This window comes from Equus przewalskii, chromosome 1 (genome assembly GCF_037783145.1).
Source record: "Equus przewalskii isolate Varuska chromosome 1, EquPr2, whole genome shotgun sequence".
NCBI classification, from domain to species: Eukaryota; Metazoa; Chordata; class Mammalia; order Perissodactyla; family Equidae; genus Equus; species Equus przewalskii.
The window spans coordinates 151718393-151740220 of record NC_091831.1 but is presented as its reverse complement, the minus strand read 5'-3'; the positions used below and the strand labels follow the sequence as shown (position 1 = coordinate 151740220).

Genomic DNA, 21828 nt, shown 5'->3' with positions numbered 1-21828 from the left:
GAGGCTGGAAGCTAGGTTGACAAAGGCCTCAAGTGCTTTGCTCATGAGTTTGAACTTCATTCTGTAGGGAGTAGACACCTCATGGTATTTCCAAAGCAAGAGGGTAACATAATCAGATGTGTATTTTAGAAGCATTGTTGGTGAATTGGAGGTTGGATTAAAGGATGGAGAGACAGGAAGCAAGGAAAGTGACTCAGGAAGCTATTTAGTAGTATAGAGGAGGAGGGACAGGTGTGAAAGACTTTTGATGGCAGAATTAACAAGACTTGGTGACTGGTTAGATATTCCAGGTGTGAAGGAGAAAGAATCAAGAATGACCCAGAGATTTCTAGCTCAGGCAAAATGTGTTATGGAAATAATTGATTTGAGGGAGGGTGAGTATGAAATGTTTCTGGGAAAGGAGGATGGTGGTAAATTTGATTGTAACATACTTGTGGCCAAGTAGGTAAAATGTCCCATACATAGCTATAAAATTGAGGCTGGTATTCTGAGTAGAGGTGGAGGCTGGAAATATATATTTGGGAGTTATGGAAATAGTTATTGGGAACACAACAGGGTGTGCTGTCACCCATGTGAACACGTAGAGGGAAAGGAGAAAAGGGTTGATGAGACCTCCCTGGGAAACGCCAAGGAAGAGGGTAATCAGCCAGTGAGAGAGAAGGATAAGTGGCTGGCAGGGTAGGAGGAGAATTATTAGAAAATAGTGCCATGGAATTCATAGGAGGAAAGATTTTTAAGAAAAGGAGCATACCCAAAGGTGCAAAATGTTGCAATAAGGTCAGCTGAGAAAAGAAGTATGTCTTTGGGGGTTGGTAGTGAGGAAGTCTTTGTGACCTTTGTTTCATTAAGGCATGGGAGGGCAGAAGTGAGATTGCCAGGGAGCTGGGGGCTGAATAGAATTTATGGAACCACATGCCTTCTAGGCAAAGACATTTGGTAGTAAAGAGAAACAGTGATGGACAATAGTTTGAGAGGTAGGCAGGTTGTGGCTTAGGAAGACAGAAAGATGCTTGGAAGTAAGTGAGGAATAGCCAGAGGAGAGATGATGGAAGATATATGAGCTAATATTCTATGCAGAGTTGGAAGAAAGTTGAATTTTAACCAAAAAGGGAAAGATTATAAATATCTTCACATACAGGCTATTGTTATCAGACTATTATTATCTGTTAACTTTCTCTTGCTGTCTCTTTTTGACAATTGTAATAAAATTACTACATTTAAGGACTTCTTATAATGTAGTTTAATCTGATTTATTAAACAGAGAACGAAATCAGAAGAAATCGTTGTAGGAAGAAAGAATTGATAAACATTTCTTACAAATGTATCTATTATTTATATATTGTGTTGAAGTTATTGGGATTTCTTTAGAGAAAAATGACCAGATGTCTGGTCTTGCAAGCAAAATTAAGTGTCTGCCACCTAGTCTTCTTACTTTTGTATATGATTTATGTTATGGCTCATTCTAAAAAGTTAATACCTAAATTTAATTAGAAAGGAAAGAAGCGTAGGTACTTAAGACTCTAATTAAATCAGAACATTTAGAATAGGGCTGAATTTAGAGCAGAAAAGAATCTTAAAGATCTATTTATCCAACTCCTCTTTGATAATTTCCATTTTTTCACTTCCACTTAATTTTATTATGAAATATAGCACACATATAGAAAAGAATAGAGAATAATAATGAACTCTTTGAATCCACCTCTGTTTATATTTGCTTCTGTAAAGCTTTTTACTTTTACAGAAATGAAATATCCTGACACCATTCTACAGTTCCTTTCCCCTTCAGATTTTTGTTTTTAAGAAAATTTGACTGTACGGCTGATTTCTTTCCTCTTCTCCTTCACCTGAGGTAACCATTGTCTTGAGTTCAGAGCTTATCAGCTTCATGTATTTATTACATCCATATGTGTCCATTAACAAAAAATATAACTATATTTTGCTGTTCTTATGGTTTATATAAATAGTATCAAATATAGATACAATTCTGTAACATGCTTTTTATTTTGATAAATAGTATCTTTTTGAAATTTACCCATGGTGATATCTGGTAGAGTAAGTTCTCTACTTTGTTTTTGCTTTTCAGAATTTATTAACTATTCCTGACCATGTGTTCTTCTTCGTGGATTTTAATATAAATTTATCATGTTCTACCAGAAAACTCTGTTGTAAATTTGGTTGCATTTTTATTAAAATTATAGATTAATTTGTAGAGAATTGACAATTTTATTAATGCTATCTTTCCATCCATGATACTTCTCTTTGTAAAAATGTCTCATCTCTTCATTTAGTCAGGAACTCTTTTATGCTCTTCAGTAATGTTTTATAACTTTCTTCAAAGGTTGTACATATTTTTGCTAAATATATTTCTAAGTACTTTATAGTTTTTATTCTGAATGAGATCTATTCTTCTATTCCATTTTCTAATTGAATATTACTGATTTATAACAATTCTATTGATTTTTTATGTTAATCTTATATCCAGGTACCTTTTTGAGATCTCTTACTAGTTTTTAAAAAGTTTGTTTATGGATTCTCTTGTCTAAAATGTATATAAAATGTCTAGAAAGCCATTTTATCTGCAAATAAGGAGGGTTTTATTTGTTTCTTTTCTTCTTGATTCTCTTATTTCTCTAACTGTTTAATTTTGTTTGCTAGGATCTCCAGTTTGCTGGAACCTCCTAGAATAAAGTCAGTTCCTTTCCTTTTTCCCTCATATCCAATTAATGCAATAAATTTCCCACAACTGTTGATACATACCATTGTCATTGGTCAATTTTAAGTATTTTTGTTATTTCCATTGTGATTTCCTCTTTAATCTATGGGTTATTTAGCAATATATTTTTAGTTTCTGAAAATAAGGGTTTTAAGGGGACTCACTTTTTAATCATTGAATTCTAATTTAATTACCCTTTCATCAGATGGAGTCTTATCAAGTCCTGAGCAGAACTTTTGATAGCTTATAGGGCTAGAGGCCAAGGTAATAAAGGTGAGAGATCTTGTAGATGTCCCAGCCTTTGGGGTGGGACCCTAAAGGACCCTACTAGAAAATGTGAACTGAAAGTAAAGCAGTTCTACAGGATTATATTTCAGCTTCAAATTTACCTCGTTGGCCCCAAAAATTAATGCCAGAAATTGGACTAAGGTGATCCTGGACCCCTAGTGGTCCCAGAATCAAACAGAATCCTCTCTGAAGAAAGATAACATCATTTTAGTCTTCAAATTATTTTTAAAGCAGTTTTTTAAGTAGTAGTACACATAATGAGAGATACCTAGTCACATAAGGAGACATGACAACATGAATGGGACAGTGGCAACTGTAGAAATAGACTCAAAGGGACTGCACTTATTGGAACTACTAAACAGAATTTTTCGTAATTATACTTATTGAAGGAGTTAAAAAAATTGAAACATTCTGCAGAGAACTTATTTGAAGAAGAATTAAATAGAAAATGTACACGCGAAAAATACAATAACTGGAATTAGATGGATTAAACTCAGTGGGTGGATTTAACAGCAAATTAGATATTACTGAAGAGAGAATTAGTGAACTAGAAGATAGATAAGAAGAAAATACCCAGACTATAACATGGAATAACAAAGAATGCCAAAAATGTGGAACATATGAAAAGGGAGTGAGAGATAGAAGATACTGTAGGGAGGGCTAACATGCATTTGGAGTTTCAGGAGGAGAGAGAGTGCTAAAGCAATGTTTGAAGAAATAATGATTGAGAATATTCCCCAAATGATAAAAGGTGTCCAGCCACATATTTAAGGAATCCAACAGAGTCTAAGAAGAAGTTTACTAAATACCAGAGTAAAAACTGCTAGAAACTAAAGATTAAAAAGAAAATCTTAAATCAGGTAGAGAAATGAGACACATTATCATTGAAAAGAGCCGAAATTTGACATCACCAACACATCTGCAGGGATGGAATTATTAAAAGATGGTTATTCCAGATAGAAGAGTGGAAAAGGAAGGAAAGAGTAGCAGTGAAATGGTGTGTATGTGGGTATATCTGAATGAAAAGAGACTGTATAAAACAATAGCAATGTCTTGTGAATTTTAAGACTTATGCAGAATTAAAACAATGTCAGTTATGTCATATGTCAGGAGGAGAGAACTGTAGAAAGCATTGAAAAGTTTTTGTATTTTACAAGCAACAATTAATCACCAATTAATAATAAATTTTGATAAATTGAGATATGTGGTTATATAGGATAATCATTAAAAGATTAGTAAAAGAGTGTATAACTTTCAGGTTTCTGGAGGGAAAATAATGAATAAATATTAAATCAATTGAAAAGAAGACAAGAAAGAGAAAAAAGGAATTTATAGTGGGTAAGACAATTAGCATTTAATAAAATAATAGAATTAAACCTAAATCTATCAGACCTTACATTAAATATACATGGTTTAGCTATAGTAATCAAAACTGTGTGGTATCTGTGTGAAGATAAACATATAAATTAGTGGAACAGATTTGGAAGTACCAAAATAGACCTGGGATATTTGGGTTCCTCTTAGGCAACAAGATAATTCAATAGGCAAATGGTGTGTGATCAACTGGATATTTGTATGAAAATAACAGAAAGAAAGTCTAGTGCAACCCCTGTCTCAATGCACAGAATTAACCCAAGATAGATCATAAGGTCTAAATGTAGAAGCTAACATTATTAAGCTTCTAAAAGAAAATATCTTCATGGCTGTGGGTATGCAAAGATTTCTTAGACAAGACACACAAAAAGTACCAATAATAAAATTAAAGAATTCATACATTAGACTTAATCAAAATTAAAACCTTCTGCACTTCAAAAGGCATCACAAAGGAAATGAAAAGGCAAGCCATGGACTAGGAGAAAGTAATGAGAATGTACAGCAATGGGAACTCTCTGTTAGTGTTGCTGAGAGTTTAGCATTCTTATAAACACTTTGAAAAATTCTTTGGCAGTCTCCACTGAAGCCAGAGATTTACGCATCAGATGACCCAGACTTCCACTCTTACATTTATATCCATCAGAAATGTATGCACATGTGCACCAGGAGAGGCATGCAGGAATATTCACAGCAGTCTTATTCTCACTGGTAAAAGACTGGGAACCGTTCAAACATCCATCAATAATGGGATAGATAAATGTGGCGTATTTTTATAGAATAGAATATACTATATAGCAATGAAAATTAGTTAAATGCACTTAAATTAACAGTATGTCTCACAGACATATTGTTGAGTGAAAGAAACCAGATACAAAGGAGCACGCATTGTGGTTCCATTAATGCAAAGTTTACAAACAGACAAAGCCGACCTATAGAACCTAGGGATACAGATACGGGTGGTAAAACCATAAAGAAAAGCAAAAAGGCAATTAACATAAAGATCAGGTTCATTTGTAATAAGGAAGGGATGGTGATTAGATAGGCTGCCTTCTAGGGTGCTGGCAGTGTTCTATTTGTTGATCTAAGTAATTTCACAGTTTCAATTTTTATGTATTAATTTGTTGGACTGTATATTTTTTCATGTTTTTAAAAAATGTATCTTATTCACAGTAAAAATAACTTAAAAAGAGTAATAGGTAATGGCATGGATAAATGTTAACATCTTATGAAGGCATGTTACAGAAAAGTATCCTTAGAACACTCGGTTTTTAAACTGTTTATGTGTATGTCTAGACACCGCTCCCCCCCTCCCCCTGACACAAAGTAAAAATGCAGGAAGGGTATACACCAGAATGCCAACAATGGACACTTCTGTGTTTTACACAGAATGTGTTCTATTTTATAACTGGGAAACTTGTTGTTAAATATTATTTGATAAAATTAACACTTGAAAGAGGTGTGGTCCTGTTTAGAAAGATTGATTGGGTTATTTATACCTGTGTTGTTCAGGGAAGAATTCAAAGCTGCTTTAAATGCAGTATATAGCATTTGAGCAAAAGACACATACGTAGTCAGACAGAGACACTTGAGGCAATGGTGTGGTTATTAACAAAATATGCCTCAACTGCAGGGAGAATAATGAAAATTATCCACGAGTTTTTTAATCCTTGATTGTTTCCTACAGTCAATATTCCTTTATATTTCAACCTGAAAAAAGACAGCATTTTTATGTAGCTAATTGAAGGAAAACTGCAATTTGTTTTTTTTTTTTAAAAAGAGAATATTAGCAAAGGCCATGGAATTTGATCAAATCGCTTGACTTCCTGTGGTTTCAATTTTCTATCAAAAAAACAAAAATGCCTACCTTTTCGGGTTGTTTGGAGTGTAATATAACATCAATAAATGCTCAAACCCGAGGTATTAGTACACAGGACATGCAGAACCGATTTTGGGGAACTGTTAGAAAGGCAAATTAGCTTTGTGATTAAGAGTTTGGGTTTTGGAATTGGATCTGGATTTTCATTTATTTAATTTTCCAGTTTTATTGAGAAATAATTGACGTACATCAGTGTATAAGACATACAGCATGATGATTGATTTACATATATTGTGAAATCATTAGCACAAAAGATGGGTTTGGCTAACATCCGTCTTCTCATGTAGATACAATAGAAGGAAAAGAAAGAAAAAAAGGGAAAAAATTTTCTTCCTGTGTTGAGAACTCTTAGGATTTGCCCTCTTTGAATCTGGGTTTTGATTCCCAGCTCTGCCGCTTACGTAGCTCTTTAATTGTGTGTTTTATTAACTTGTCTTCCTTCATTTCTCCACCTTTAAAATAAGTACCTACCTCAGAGGGTTGTTGTGAGGGTAAAACGAAGTGCTCAGTGCAGTGTCTAGCACACAGTAGGTGTTCATGTAAACCTTAGCTCTTGTAAGCTGTTTTGGATGTGATTTCAGTTTGCCAGCAAGATTAGTTACTGGTATAGTAACCGTTTTTTTTTCATACATATAACAACTGTAGCTTTTAGGAATTTTTTTGGATAATTGATTACTACTAAGCTTAATGCCGCTATCTATATAGTCATTTATAAGAATATTTGCTATGATTAGGCATGAAATGTAGTGAGCATCCTCGATATGAAATTGTCAATTGGGAAGAGAAGAAATGGAGGGGAGGTACGATGGGTACATTTTTCTCTATTTCTTGAATTTGGTTTAAATATTTTTCCTTCCCCCTCCCCTCCTAGTAATTTCCAGAGTCCCAGTAATCTCTCTCCAGATTCTTTACATTTCACATGTATGTTCCTGGGAAAAAAAAAAAAGTAAAGTTAGTGGTGAAGTTGTAGTAAGTCTTGTTGTCTTATCGAATTCTGTTTTGATTTTTTTTTTTTTTTGAGGAAGATTAGCCCTGAGCTAACACCTGCTGCCAGTCCTCTTCTTTTTTGCTGAGGAAGCCTGGCCCTGAGCTAACATCTGTGCCCGTCTTCCTCTACTTTATATGTCGGACGCCTACCACAGCATGGTGCCAAGCGGGCTGCCATGTCCGTACCCGGGATCCGAACCAGCGAACCCCGGGCCACCGAGAAGCGCAGCATGTGCACTTAACCGCTGTGCCACCGGACCGGCCCCTAGTTTTGATTTTAGAGGGGAAAAATAGGCTCTATGTTTCAAGTTTGTGTGCAGGTGGGGGAGGGGGGAGGGGGTGAGGGAGGGTAGATGCATTGCTTTCATAGAACACCTTCCTTGACCAGCACTCAGAATTACCCACATAGAGCCAGTGTTCCATTGTGTTCTTTCATAGATTTAGAGAGGTTGTACCTTGTAATTGCAAGGTCTCCAAACTTAACGCATTGTGGGAGTGTCTTGTTTATCTCCCTTTAATTGGTTTACTGCTTCCCGAGTCCCAGAAATAATATTCATTTTGCTCAGAGAATTTTGAGCCCTGAAGAGTACAGACGTTTAAGCTGCTTGGATTCTGTAGCAAAAGGAGCTTGAAAATTAAATAATAGTATTTACCTATTTATGTTCTTTTTCAGAGGTTCGGTACTCTAGAAGAGGGAGATGATAAAGTGTGTTCTTTTCTTCCTTAAGATCCTGCTTGTTGTAGGTCTCCACCTGGGCACACAAGGACCTCCTCCTCGGTTGAAAGTTGCCTTGCAGTTAAGTCTGTGCTGAGCTCTGCTGTACTGCCCCCATCCAACCCTCCGATGTTCATTTTCTCGAATAACCTTCAGGTTACTGAGTAGCTTAGCTGGATGGGTTTGGGGACTTGTTAAGTTAAATGTTATATGGGGAGCTGGTTTGTTACCCGTTTATGTACCTGGCATTTGAATAGTCTTGAATGCAATATAAAATGAGGGTAAATAGTACCCCATAAATGTTTAAAATCTGACTAGAAAAATCATACACACACACCAATTTATGATTTCTAGGCACATCAATTTAGTGACACAGTGACAGAGCAACAATTTTAGGGAAGCCAAGTATAGTAGCTGCCAGCTAAAAAGAGAATTAGAAAGTGTAAAAATGAACAGCCCCTTTCAGGGATTGTAACCCGTATATGCACCTTTGCAATGGAGCATCCTGTCTCAGAGCCCTGCCTCCGCCGCGTCTCCTCCTTATCAGCGCACATAAAAACCTGCATAGTTTTATTTCTTTGTTTTTGAGGGTAAAAAAAATAAAGAAAGGAAAGACATGTATTATTACTCAAAAGAAGTATGGTGGCTGGTCAGTTCAATTCATGGTCTCTGGAGCAGTTTGTCAGCTTCCTTAAGGTCCTGGGCTCTTCCATCTTCAGTACCACTGTCCTCAGTGTGTGGGCTTTGTCCTCATGTTTGTTTCCCCATGCTACAACATGCCTGCTGCTGCTCCATATAGCTATTTGTTACACGACTCGGGCAAGGTTTTACATTGCCATTCCAGGGATCCACTGGCATGCTCTTCTTTTCTCAGACAGCTGCAGGGTGAGGAGCTTAATCTGGGAGAGTAGCATGGGAAAAAACATGAAACTGATTTTTGAAGAGATTTTAATAATACATCTTGGGCATTTGTGCACATTAAGTGCCTATACTTTTGAATATGTAAATTTATACACTAAATGACACATATTTGCTCCAAAGCCAGTGCAGTCTTGAAATATGTGAGGATTCAGGGTGTGATTTACTTCACTAGATCCCTAAAAAATCTGTGAAGACCTGACAGTGTTCTAATTTTTGCTTTTTTGTGTGTATATGTTGAAAGTTTCCTCTAAGTCAATGCCTGTCCACCTCATTTCATTTTTTGTTTTGATGACGTGTTTCCGCATACCCATGACCTTGGGCCATTGTAGATACTCTGAATGCTACAGACTGCCTCTGGTGTTCAAGATAGACCTTGTGCGGAGTCTTTTTCTCCCCTCCTCTTTAGTTAGAAACCATATTCCTTGTGAACCTAGTGAATATTGAATTTATACCTAACTTCTGTGGCTTCTAGCCAATTGAAACAAACCCTGGGGGAAATTGCTGTGGGGGAAGGGCAGAGGCGTGAGTTCTTCAGAGCTATACCCTTGAAATCATGATTGCTCCACTCTCCCCTGGCCAGTTTTTCCCTTTGGTATCCTTCTCAAATTTAACGCATTGAAAGAAAGTAACAAATAATGTACACCAGAGTCAATGTCTTGGTTGCACTAAAACTACTTTCCTGCTGTTTATGGTGTGAGGCTTGTTCAGAACACTTTCTGTAAGCTTAGCACATGCAGGAACAGATAGGTGGCTGGCAGACGACCTAGTGGAGGTCGTTTAGTTCTCTACAGCTTTGTCTTGTCAACCAAATCCAAAGCATTTTGGACCCAGGTCTGTCTTTCTGTTGTTAGCATGTTAAGTAAGTCATTTTCTCTTCTTATGTCTAGCCAGTTTTTACCTCCAATGTAAGCTAGGATCTTCTGTCTAACCCACTTGGCCACTGAGAAAATGGGTTGCTCATAGGTTCTGTCCACAGTTTTGGCTGAATTGAATCTTAAGCAGTTTAAAGACATTTTCTTAGCTAAAGACATTATCTCCTACTGTTTATTTGGTACCCTTAGGACTCCTGACCAACTTCTCACGTTGACCTATTTATTCCTGGACTTATTTCTCCAACTGTCCTTTAGGCTTACCATTCTGGGCATCTATAATTCTACTCTTCTTTTGCTGCAAAAGATTCTCCCTGAAGTAACATCTGTTGCCAATCTTCCTCCTTTTTTTCCCTTTCCCTCTCCAAAGCCTGAGTACGTAGTTGTCTATGCTAGTTGTAAGTCCTTCTGGTTCTTCTATGTGAGCTGCTGCCATAGCATGGCTACTGACAGACGAGTGATGTGGTTCCATGCCCGGGAACCAAACCTGGGCTGCCAAAGCGGAGAGTGCTGAACTTTAACCACTAGGCATCCAGGGCTGGCTCCAATTATACTTGTCTTTTATTCACATTTTAGTTTCCTCCTCATTAGTCATTGGTCCCTGATTTGCACATTACAAGCACATTTATTTCCATCATATTTTTTGGTACAGAGACTGACATTTTTGTCTATCGTTAAATAGTTAAATATATTTTGCTGTGCAATGAGGAGGGGTCCATTTATTGCACATAAATGTCGAACATATTGACTTATTAAGTAGTTTATACAGGTTTGGGTTTAATTTTGCGATTTTTTTTCAGAAGACGGTTGTTAGCAACCCTACTGGGTTATGTGATTTGTATGTGAAGCTCAGGCAAATTAGGCATAATAGGATGATTTTATGTATAACAGTGGCTCTTTCCAAGGTGTTTGGAAATTGAAAAAAATGGGTTATAATGAATTAATAATTGTATTCAATAATTTCTCAGTATTTCTGAATTATTAAAATAGCCCTTTAGTAATTATCAGTTTTCCTTGGTAAACGTTGATGGTATTTTTTTTTTTAACCTACTCTTTTGTAATCTGATAAGAGTGGAAAGGGAGTTAGAAGCCAAATCTATGACGGACTGCAGAAGATGACAACACTGAGACAGTGAGTGAAGAGATATGTTGTCGTGGTTTTTATTTCATACTCCCCAAATTACCTTTGGTGAGCTTAAGAGGTTTCATTCATGAATAGAAAAAAATTTAATTATTCACAGTGCTTTGGTGTACTATAAAAGTCAAATTATTAACACTGTAATTTGTTCAGATAGCATTTGGTAGGAAAATAACATCAGAAATAATGAATTGTTTTCAAGATATGATAAGGTAGCTATATCTACAGAGAGCAATCAAAAAGAGTAGCAGTAGAGTATTGATTGCTTTTTAGAGGAAAAAGAAAGTTCCATTCCATTTCTAAATGTTAACAATTGTGAGAGGAATATTCCCACTTGGGAAGAATGTTTTCCAGGTTTCTTCACTGCCAGGTGTTTGACATTGCATGCCATCTTAGATGAATAAGGCTTATGGCAGTCTTGGAGAATGACACACTCCAAGGACCTCAACTTCCTGCTGTGAAAGCATGCCAGTTATCAGTGGGAATGTTCCAGTGGTCGCTGTGCTGCTTCTTGTGAAGAACGAAGTTTTTCCCCCTGAATCTGAGATAGCTACAGAATAGGATACCTGTCTGCTAACAAAATAAATTTCAGGATGTTTCCAATGAATGAACTCTGTGTTTTCATTTCTACTATTTATGGGATTTAATGCTCTCATTTATTAATGGAAATAAACCCTGCCTTCTTTTGGTCCCTTTTAACATCACTGTATACTACAGATATGATTTACAGTCATTCTAAAGTTTAAAAATCCAACTCATATCATAGTTTGCTTTGAGACCCTCCGTAGTTTCCCCTTTCCCTTTTTTTCTCTCCTTGACCTCACAGCAGGAAGCCTTTGTTTGAGGTGTTCATCTGGAACAACTTTTCCACACTTGTTTTCATGTTCTGTTAGATTACAGGGCAGCAGGCCTACCTTTGAAGCTCCTTTCTCTTTTGTTTCCTTGCCGTGCACTCCAGTAATTAACTTTGTCCTTCTTTTATTTGTTCCAGTCAATCGCAGGCCACTCTGCTGAGCATCTTCTCCCAGGAGTACCAGGTTAGAAGTTTTCTCCTTTGTGAGGGTTGACAGGTGCCTAATTGAATGATGAATGTCCCTTTATTTCTTTGTAATTGAACTGCCAGCTCTCTGATTGGGTTGGAGGATGTTCTCCTTTCCACATCAAGCACCGCCTGCGTCTCAGTGGAGGCCTGCCAAGCCTACCCATCCATCTGTCTAATAACATCTAGCCTTTGCTTATTTGGTGGACCTGTAATAAATTATGCTAAACCATTATTATTCTGACAATAATAATTTCCCTGTGTTGCGTGGTTCCATGTGCTAAATGTTTGCTGACTTGCACTGTCAGTGCCGCTTTCCATTGCTGACAGAGATGATGATAAATGACCATTGCTGGAGTGGCAGAAGGCAAGAGAGGCAGAAAATGGAGTCATTTATCATGAGATGACAGGTGTCAGTCAAGTGGCAAGTCTCTATGGAATTACTTTTTGTAGTTTTCAAATAAGTTGTTTTTAAGCAATGTTCTTCCTGGTTAAAAATGGCAATTGGATTGTAAAACTAGAGTACAGAGGACTGAGATGGAATTGAATTGAGGGAAAATTAATATGAAGGTTGAAAGAGGGAACAAGTTTTTCTTTGCCCTCTGCAACCCTAAGCAAACTTATTTAGATTCAATTACTATGACCCTGTTGGCTTTTACATATATACTGTACCTTGTGGTACAGTGTGAAGATGTCCCAGCCAAGCAGTGGAGATTAAAATGCATAGGTTCATAGAACAGAAGGAAAAAAGACCTACCCCTACCCAAATCTCCGAACTATTATTTAGTTTGCCCTATGTGCTAGATGTTGGGATCAAGTAATATGTCGTTCCTGTTCTTGAACCTCCTCTGTGACACAACATAAACATCTTTTTTGTTTTGTTTCAGAAACATATTAAAAGAACACATGCCAAGCATCATACTTCAGAAGCGATTGAAAGTTATTACCAGAGGTATGACCTGCCTGCCCCACTAGAGGGTATCATAGTACCTATTAATTGTAATAATAATTATGAATAAATTAGATTATGAAATTAATTTTCTATGTAATATTTCAAAGCATTTTATTTTAAGTCTGCTATTTAAGACTTCAAGTATAGTTTTGAATGATTTCTCAAGTGCTTTGTTCAAAGAAGATGATGAGACTGTCTTGATTAAGTGTGTGTACTCATACCATGTAAGAAATCATTCCAGTATTATGAAATCTCAGTTGGCTACTTGAAAATTATTGCAAATGCATATCTTGTGTAGATGCATATGTTCATACGTACATACATCTACATGTATGTGTGAAAGTTCTCAAACCAATTTTCATTTATTTCTTATTTAGATCAGCAAATTGAAAAATATATTAGAAAATAAAATTGAATTTTGGTTCAGTTGTATTTTGCATTTTAAGTATTGGGTTAGGCATTTTAGAAATAAAAAAAGACATATCAAGTAAGGACATATGAAGATATATAATAATGTACAACTGTCACATTTTTTAAAAGGTTTTGTATTTTAAAAAGAAAATTTGAGTATTAAATAAGAACATAGTGTCCAGGGAATATTTTAATTTCAGCCTAATTTATTATAAATAGTTTTCAACCTCTGTTCTAAAACAGAGTCTTTAAAATAGCTCCTTTTAAAAGAAATTCAAAAAATTTTATTGTCTTTGTAGTATGACTGAATAATTTATAACAGTAAATGGTAATGGTTTGCGTTAGAAATTATTGGTTGGTTTTTTTAAATATTTCAAGGACATATTGCAAAGAAAAACTGTTTAAAATATGCTCTTAAATTATTATATTTAAGATTGACAGATCAACCTGTGGTGAAAGTGACACTACTGATTTTAGACGAATGATTTTTATGTGTGAAAATTTTATGAATGAAATGAATATATAGATAAAATATTGGTGTCATGTTTCTGTAAAGTCATTTTTTTAAGAATCGAGAAGTGTTTATTGAAAAGTTATTGCAGTTAGATTTTTAAAAAATTATTCACTATGTCATATATGATAAAAGACATGTTGAGTTTTCAGTAGTAGTGTCTGTTAAAGAAAGATAAACACACACACCACACACACACACATACACACACACGCACTTTTGTTTCTAGGAGAATTCTTCTCTAAGCAAGTCTCTGTAAAGTTTGAATTGATTTATTCAAAAGTCATAATCTCCTCCGTGAAATTCACATTTAAATTAAAGTTATAACCTAAATCATATATCAAAATTTGAGAATGGCCCATGAAGTGCTGTGAAGCCAACTGCTTTGGCATCCTGATCCTCCAAAGAAAGACTGGTTATTTACATATCAAAAAATACGCTCTTGTTTGTAAAAATTATGGTTTTAGGGCATCATAAGAAGGTATAGTTCTATGTCCGGATTTTAAAGCCTTGTTAGCATAAGCAAAGGAAAATCGAGCATTTCCTAGAAATTGGGAGATCCACTAACAGGCCATGGGGCTGCCCTTTGATAATCATTTTCCTCATTGTAAAAAGGCGGTTTTAATTAGATGATTTCTAAGATCTCCAACTGCTGCTTTTTAGTATCTTAGTTTCATTAAAAGGTATAGTTAATTATTGAAGTATGGATATACTTTATTGGATTATCTGGGTAGTTTAGGCCAGAAATAAAAATCTTTCCTTTAAGTATGGTTACTCACTGATGAACAGCTGCGTGGGTAATAATGAGAATACAGAAAATGTATTTGTATTTCTTTAAATTTATTTAAATGTGAAAATCTCAGTTATTCTGAAGAGTCACGACATTTGAAACAAAAACGTGAAGTTAGGCTGTAATGTACGGACTAATAGGAAGGCAATTGGACGGTTTCTTCCTTTTCCGTCCTGCTCCCTGACTTTCTGCCCTGCACTTTGCGCTGGGAGATGGGCCGTGTTGCTACCTTTCAGATGGATTGACCTCACAGGCTTCTTGTTCTAAATGTCCGGTTGAATGTCCCTGTATTTTCTAAGGTAAATTGGCCTTAGAAGATTTTTTTTTCCAGCTGATTAGAATAAAGGCAAATTGTATTATATCAAAACATGTTTAAGCAGTTTGATAATATTAACAATTAAAAAAATTTCTTTTCTCTTATAAAAGTAATACCCTATTGTGAAAAATAAGCACATTTGTGATGGTATAAAAAAGGAATGAATGGTTTGTCCATAATTGTGGCACCCAGGATTATTTTTGGCAATGATAATTCTGTGATATTTTTCATGGTAGTTGTTTGCCAATCCATTTTTATGTAGATGAGGTCCTATTGTATATGCAATTGTGAATCCTGAATTTTGTACTTGGAAAAATGTATATAATGTAATATTATTTCATAGAAAGCTTTTTGTATACATTTTATTGATTGCATTACTGCATCATATGAAAGTATCACAATTTACTAAATTATTCCTCTGTTGAACATATATGTTTCCAATGATCTGATATTATAAATAATACTGTGATAAACATTTTGGTACGTAAGTCTTTGCATTTTGGTTAGTTTCTTAATATTTCTATATATGTAATTACTGGTACAAACAATGAGCATTTAAAGATTGTATTATATATTGCCGAATTATTGTCCAGAAAGGTTGTAATGGTTTTCTACTAGCAATATCAGAGAATTCCTGTGTCTCTGCATTCTTGCTAGCATTGAGATGGTCTCAATTCAGGATTTGAAGTCTGCATTTAAAACCATATAATCCACAATGTGATCCCATCATGCTTAACTGAAACTTCAAAGTATCCAAATATCAGTAGAAAATGTTTCTCAAGCTTTTGAATTCCTGAGGAAATTTCCTCAGTTCTTCATGTTGTGTATGTATAGATAGCTTGAGTGTTCATTTTGAAAACAACACTCTATTCTTTCCCCCGTGCTAATGGCATTTTATTTCCAAACAGGAAATGTACTTGGTAAAATGTAAGTTCCTCTAAATTGGTGCACGTGCACATGCGTGCACACACACAGACACATTCAGAAGTTGGTTAGATTTGCAGGTCCCCATCAATAGCAAAGTTCAGAAGTACTGTCTCTCATCTCCTCCCTTTTCCACCACACGCTGTCTGCAGGCCTGCTTTATTAGCTTTAGAGAATCAGATGAACTGAATTTCATTCAGATGTTCACATGGAAAAAAGGTTAATTCACATATGTTATTGACATTATGTGATAAAAATAGTTGCTGAAAATTTGAACCACTTTTTTGTTTAATTAGCACAATTTGCTCTGCACTCGCTATGTCCCATCTACTATGCTAGGAACCAAGCATACAAATGTGAATTAGACGCAGGACCTGCCCTCAAGTGCTCTGTTTCGTGGGGAAACAGCTGCATACGTGGAGACGGCTTCCAGAGATTTTAGAGGTGGAATCAACAAATGTGGTGTTCAGATTTAAGCTTAGTGTAGAATTTTGGTAGATTTTTGAAGCTTTGCCATTGTTGTTATTCTGAAAATATTAAAGATCAAATAACTTTGTCTTCTATTTAAAATCTGTACATACTTTAATCTTAGATGCTAATGGATCTTTCATACTCAGCGTAAAATGGACCTTCTATGAAGATCCTTTAAGGGTGGTTTCTTAATCCTCCTGTGGCAAAGCTGGAGGATGACATACAGCTTCTGTGCCAAAGTACTTTTAATTTTCAAATAGGTATTAGGAAGATAGCCCAGGTCACCTTAATGTAGTGTCAGGATCCCATCCTTATATCCCAATCATAATTCGAATCTTTGCTAAGAATCTGTTGGATGAAGGTTTAGCATTGCTTTGTGTAGCCAAGGAGCTCCCAGGCTAGTTGGAGAGAAAAACAAACCATTAACTGTGGGAAAAGTCTATGCTGTAAGTGTGCACAAGATGCTTGGAGGATGCAGAGAAGGGTAGCATTAGGAATTTCCCATTATGTCCTTACTGAATATTTTCTGTAATTAACATACCCCTTTAATTGCATATCTAGAAACTTGAATAAACCCGATCTGTCACTTGATACAGGGGACAACCAAAGTTCCCAGAAATGACAAATACAACTTCTAATTAATTTTATCTTAATTTCTTTTCCCTAGCACTTCTGAAGTGTTAGCATATAGTTGGGAAACAAATTGGGGAATAAGTCTACTTAGAAGCAGGTCTACCCTTTTCAACATATAAAGGCATCTCAGTAGACCTTGGAGATTAGGGTTCCATTTCAGAGCTTTACTGTTTCCCAGCTAAGAGAGCACAGATGGGTTTCATGGGTACCCTGGGGTTTGGTTTCTTTATATGACCAACTGGGAAACTTTATCAAGCCCATAATTAGGAATTCCCGCTGTATTAACTGTGGACATGCTTCAAATATTATATAGACTATATAGATATAGTGGATTATTATTATTATTTGACCATCTCCTGTTTCTTTAAACTTAATAGAAGTATTCCATTGGTCATTACCAGGACAATGATTGATGCAATGTTTCCATGAAACCATGTCATTTTGACTCAAACAACAGTTCTCTGGCACAGGCAGTGGTCTGGGTGTAACCACTCTCTTTTGTTATTTCCAATCAGCTCTCACAAGCTCTTCTCTGGTCATATAGAGCCTTTCCTGGTCCTCAGACACCCCAGGCACGTTCCTGACATGGCACTTAGAGTTCTCTTGCTGAGGATTTTCTTCCCCCCATGACTTGTAGCTTTCCTTCTTACAAGTCTCTGCTCAAGTATCACTTCCTTAGAGACGGGCTTCCTGAGCAACCGTCTAAGTTTACATTTTATCATAGCGCGTATCATTTATTTCTCTGTCTTTTTATTGTCTGTCTCTCCACTGTAATGCCATCTCTGTGATGACGGGAACCATGGAAGTTTTGTTCCCTGCTGATTCTTCAGAACCTGGAATAAGGCCCATCACATATTTAGCCCTCAGAAATGTTTGTGGGATAAATGAATGTTGAGTAGAAAGTTGTAAAGATAATCTAACAGCAGTATAGATTAACTACTCAGACTCGAATCTGAACCCTTAATGAATGTGCACTTTCAATGGTTACAAACAATCGACTAGTTGGTCAGCTTGACTGAACTGATGGGTTATTCCTTGAGCAGGCCTATCAGGGCATGGAAGTGTAAGTTGACGTGAGGTTCTTAGCTGACTTATTTCTCATGGGCCTTTCTCTAAACCACACTTGCCTTGTATTTCTTTCGTTCTTGCTCCTGAAAGTACTTGTTTCCCTGTTAGATTCCTAGACAATTTATTCAAGAAAGACCCCATTATATGGAAAATGGACTTGTTAGAATTACTTTGAAGTTACATTGATCCTGAGACTCTCTCCGTCTTGAATAATTTGCTTTTGTTCCACTTTATTTAAAGGACAATCGTACATCATTATAAGCATAATTGTGAAATAATGTAATTTCGGATCTGCTTCTGGCACTTCTATAGACCTCATCGTTGACTTTGATTTTTACTATAAAACGAATATCGTTAATTTCTTCACTCAAGCACTGTACTGTAGAGAAAATGTCCATGTCTAATTTTGTTTTCTTGTCCGATTTGGCTTTTAAAAATTATGTCACTACTCGTTTATTAAAGAAAAATATATATGTGTAGTATAATCACTTGTTGTAAGCCAAGAACTGTGCTAGGCATAATAAATTGAATAAAATACAATTCTTCTACCCTCATGGAGCTTTCAGCCTTATAGTGGGAGCTGGGTTTGAGATGGACAAGTAACTAGACAGATACAATATGCTGTCTTAAGTGATGGAGAGATATGCAAGGGCCTCCTCGATTGCACATGAGGGAAACTTAACTTACTCTGGCTTGTGGTGGATTGAAGAGGGTGACATATAAGCTGAATCATGAGTTCTCCAGGTGAATGTGGGAGTGGGGATCAGTGACTAGAGATGAGGCTGGCCAAGTCGAGTGGGTAGGAACCTGATGATGAAGAACCTTACAAGAGCTGTTAAGTGGTTATAATTTGATCTTGAGATTTAATGTGGGGCCTTTGACATGTTTTAAGGAGGAGAATGGTACATTCAAATTTTTGTTTAAAAAAAATCACTTCAGCTTCTATGTCTGGGATCGATTGGGAAGTTTTTGTTTTTTCTTTGTGGGTTTTTTCTTTTTCGTGGGGTTAGAGGATGAGGAGAGCTGGAGGTTTTGACAGAAATCCAGGGCAGATAAGATGATGACTTGTGTTGCCTATTAAAGGTGTGCAGACCCCATGATGACATCTGTTCCATTTTTTTCTTAATAAGGTGTCACCCAACCCTATGAAACAATAGTAAATAAAAAGATGATATGGGTACATGGGTGCTTTTTTCAAACCATAAGCGTAAACTTATTTCCTTTCCATGACATGGGTGTGTTACAGATCAAGCCCGGGTGATAGGGATAGTTCTTTTCGAAATCCCCTCTGTGTTCACGTTACATGTTAGGAGGTGAAAACAAGGGAGACAGGTGTGCTCACCCCTCCTGCCCCCAGTTCGGTTAGTTAGTTGTCCGTGGTTTTGAGGTAAGTTGTTTTTGTTGTCCTTTTTCCTTTGACGCTTTCCTGTGACAGTAGCACACTTTAACTAGAGTTGAGCGTGGCGTTTGCCCAGGAGAAACGTGTACACACAGGGGATGCTGACAAGTCTGTGCTGGCCTTTTCTTGTCACGGCATTACCACTTGGCTTTGTCTTGTCTAGGTACCTGAATGGAGTGGGGAAAAATGGAGCTGCCCCAGTGCTCTTGGAGCTGGCCAATGAGGTAATGGTATTGTTATTATTTTATTTAGACTTATGTAAAACCTGAGGGGCCTGTCCAGAGTCGCTTTGCTTAGAATTATAATTAACCTTAAACAAAAAAAGATTTTGAGATGCATTAGACATTTAAATTGCTCTCTGGTCTCTTTGTACTTTTAATAATTGGACAAAGAACTTCATATATTAATAAATCAGTTAACATAATTAGTCTGCTTCTTTTAAGGCAAATGTATAAACAGCTTCTTAGTTTCTTATTTTGTGGGAAATTTCAACCAAACAGCTCAGGACACGCTCTTTGGGTGTGTTGTCTTAATTTAGTTTGAGAAATACCTGTGTCAGGTAAAGAGATGTATGCCAAGAAAGTCTATGCTAACTATTATAAAAATGAAGAGAGAAATTGTATACTTAAAGATGTAACATTCACTTGATTCGTTTTTGTTTTTTGTGAGCAAACTTTTATTAAAATAAAAGATACGTGCCTTGTAGAAAAGTCTCTTTCTTTATATGAAGAAACATGCTGTTCTTATTAACACGAAGTATAGAGTGATTTATTGAACTTATTTGTTAACTCTGATCTGCTTCTGTTTGGAGAAACAAATAATAGTCATACATTTAAAAAAGGAAACCCTAAAGATTTCCCATGAATGAAGAAGCTGTAAAAAGTTCATAATAGTTGCAGAGAGCCTACCGAAAAAATAAAATATTTAATTCCTAAACTTTAAAATATTTATCCACTGTAATAAGAGCAATACAATATTTAGTCTGACTTGGAACTGCTTATGCAAACCTCATAGGGATAGAATGAAATGTACACTGTTTTTGTGTTGCATTATAATGGAAAACATAGAAGCAAGGCAGAAAATGTGTGTTTGCATTAAAGATGACTTGGTACTGTGAGCATTAAGTGTTGCAGTAGCAGCAAGTTCTACATGTTATATTAGCAAGGACGGATGGCTTCTCTCACTGCTTCTGTCTCCTCTACACCACTACAGTCAGCAAATGAGCAATCACCTATCAGTTACTAGAAGGTTTTAATAGTCTAGGCAATGTCTACACAGTCTGATAGGATAGTTAACGTATAGAATGCATTTCTCTCCTCCTCCCAGCAAAACTTGTCTTTTATTCTTTTTTTCTCTTTCTAGAGCAAGGTGGTTTTTAAATGTCTCCAGACTTGTTTATTATGAGTCGATACTATTATCAACTTGAGGTGTCTGAGCTATAACTAGGAATTTAGTGATTGTCCCTTATGAAAAAGAACAGTGAGCTAACAGCATTCTAGATACAGTATCTGGAAAGAATGTGATGCAAATATGGTACTCATTTTTACAGATGATGATGTTGATGACCTAAGTTTTACCATAGTAGCAATTTATATTCATTTGAATTTTTAATGTATATTTCTGTTGAGCTTAGCTTATTTGGCTGACCTCAAATTCCATCTTCTAGTAATATGGAAAATTTTAACCTACCAACGCATTTTCTCCTACATCAATAAATCTGTTATTTACTATGAATATATAGCAATATTTAACTAAAGAAAATAAATAGCTATTTAAACAGTATTCCTCTCCCTTGGCTTCAGTTTATTACAGAGATAGTGAGAGACTACTAATGCATTAGGGGAATTTTGGAATGACTGGTGCCAGATTATGGCTTCTAAACAACCAAGCTGCCATTTTTATATGATAGTTAATACTTAAATGACGTATGCTTGCATCTGGTGACAATTGATGTGATGGTAATGCTTTATGAGTCAATATATATTTAATCAGTGGAAACTGTAAAAATTGATGGGAAATATATAACATTGGTACATTACAGTGTGCAGCAGCTCTCTTAAACAAGAACACTGTATTATTTTTGATTTAGGGGTAGGGACTATATGTAGTTGTCATTGATTTTATGAATGTCTTAATATTAATTTTCTTATTTTGAGGCTAAAAATGAAAATTTTAGGAAATCTCACTTTATTAGTCATAATAAGATCAGTCATTCTGTTCTCTCCACACAAATATTTTCAAGTGAGATTTGAAGCACTATGAATTTTACTTACATGCTAAATTCTGACATGAAGCATGATGGCCCTATTTCAGAGAAAGATGGACACATGATTAATATGAAAATTAGGGAGATGCAAGTACCTGAACTAATAAGGTAGTCCTTATTCAGGCTGGACTACCTTCAGTAATTTCACCATTTTTCATGTGTCAGCT

General features: G+C 35.9%; 1 protein-coding gene across 6 annotated transcripts in view; it reads left to right on the top strand.

Annotated features, from left to right (window-relative positions):
* Positions 1 to 21828, top strand: part of CDIN1 (CDAN1 interacting nuclease 1) — a 208345-nt gene that overhangs the window by 42296 nt on the left and 144221 nt on the right. For all 6 annotated transcript variants that reach the window (XM_008522526.2, XM_070625960.1, XM_070625952.1 and 3 more), the window contains exons 2-4: positions 11873 to 11918; positions 12808 to 12872; positions 19559 to 19619. In XM_008522526.2, the coding sequence (XP_008520748.1) occupies positions 11873 to 11918; positions 12808 to 12872; positions 19559 to 19619 (172 nt within the window). The remainder of the gene's footprint in view (positions 1 to 11872; positions 11919 to 12807; positions 12873 to 19558; positions 19620 to 21828) is intronic.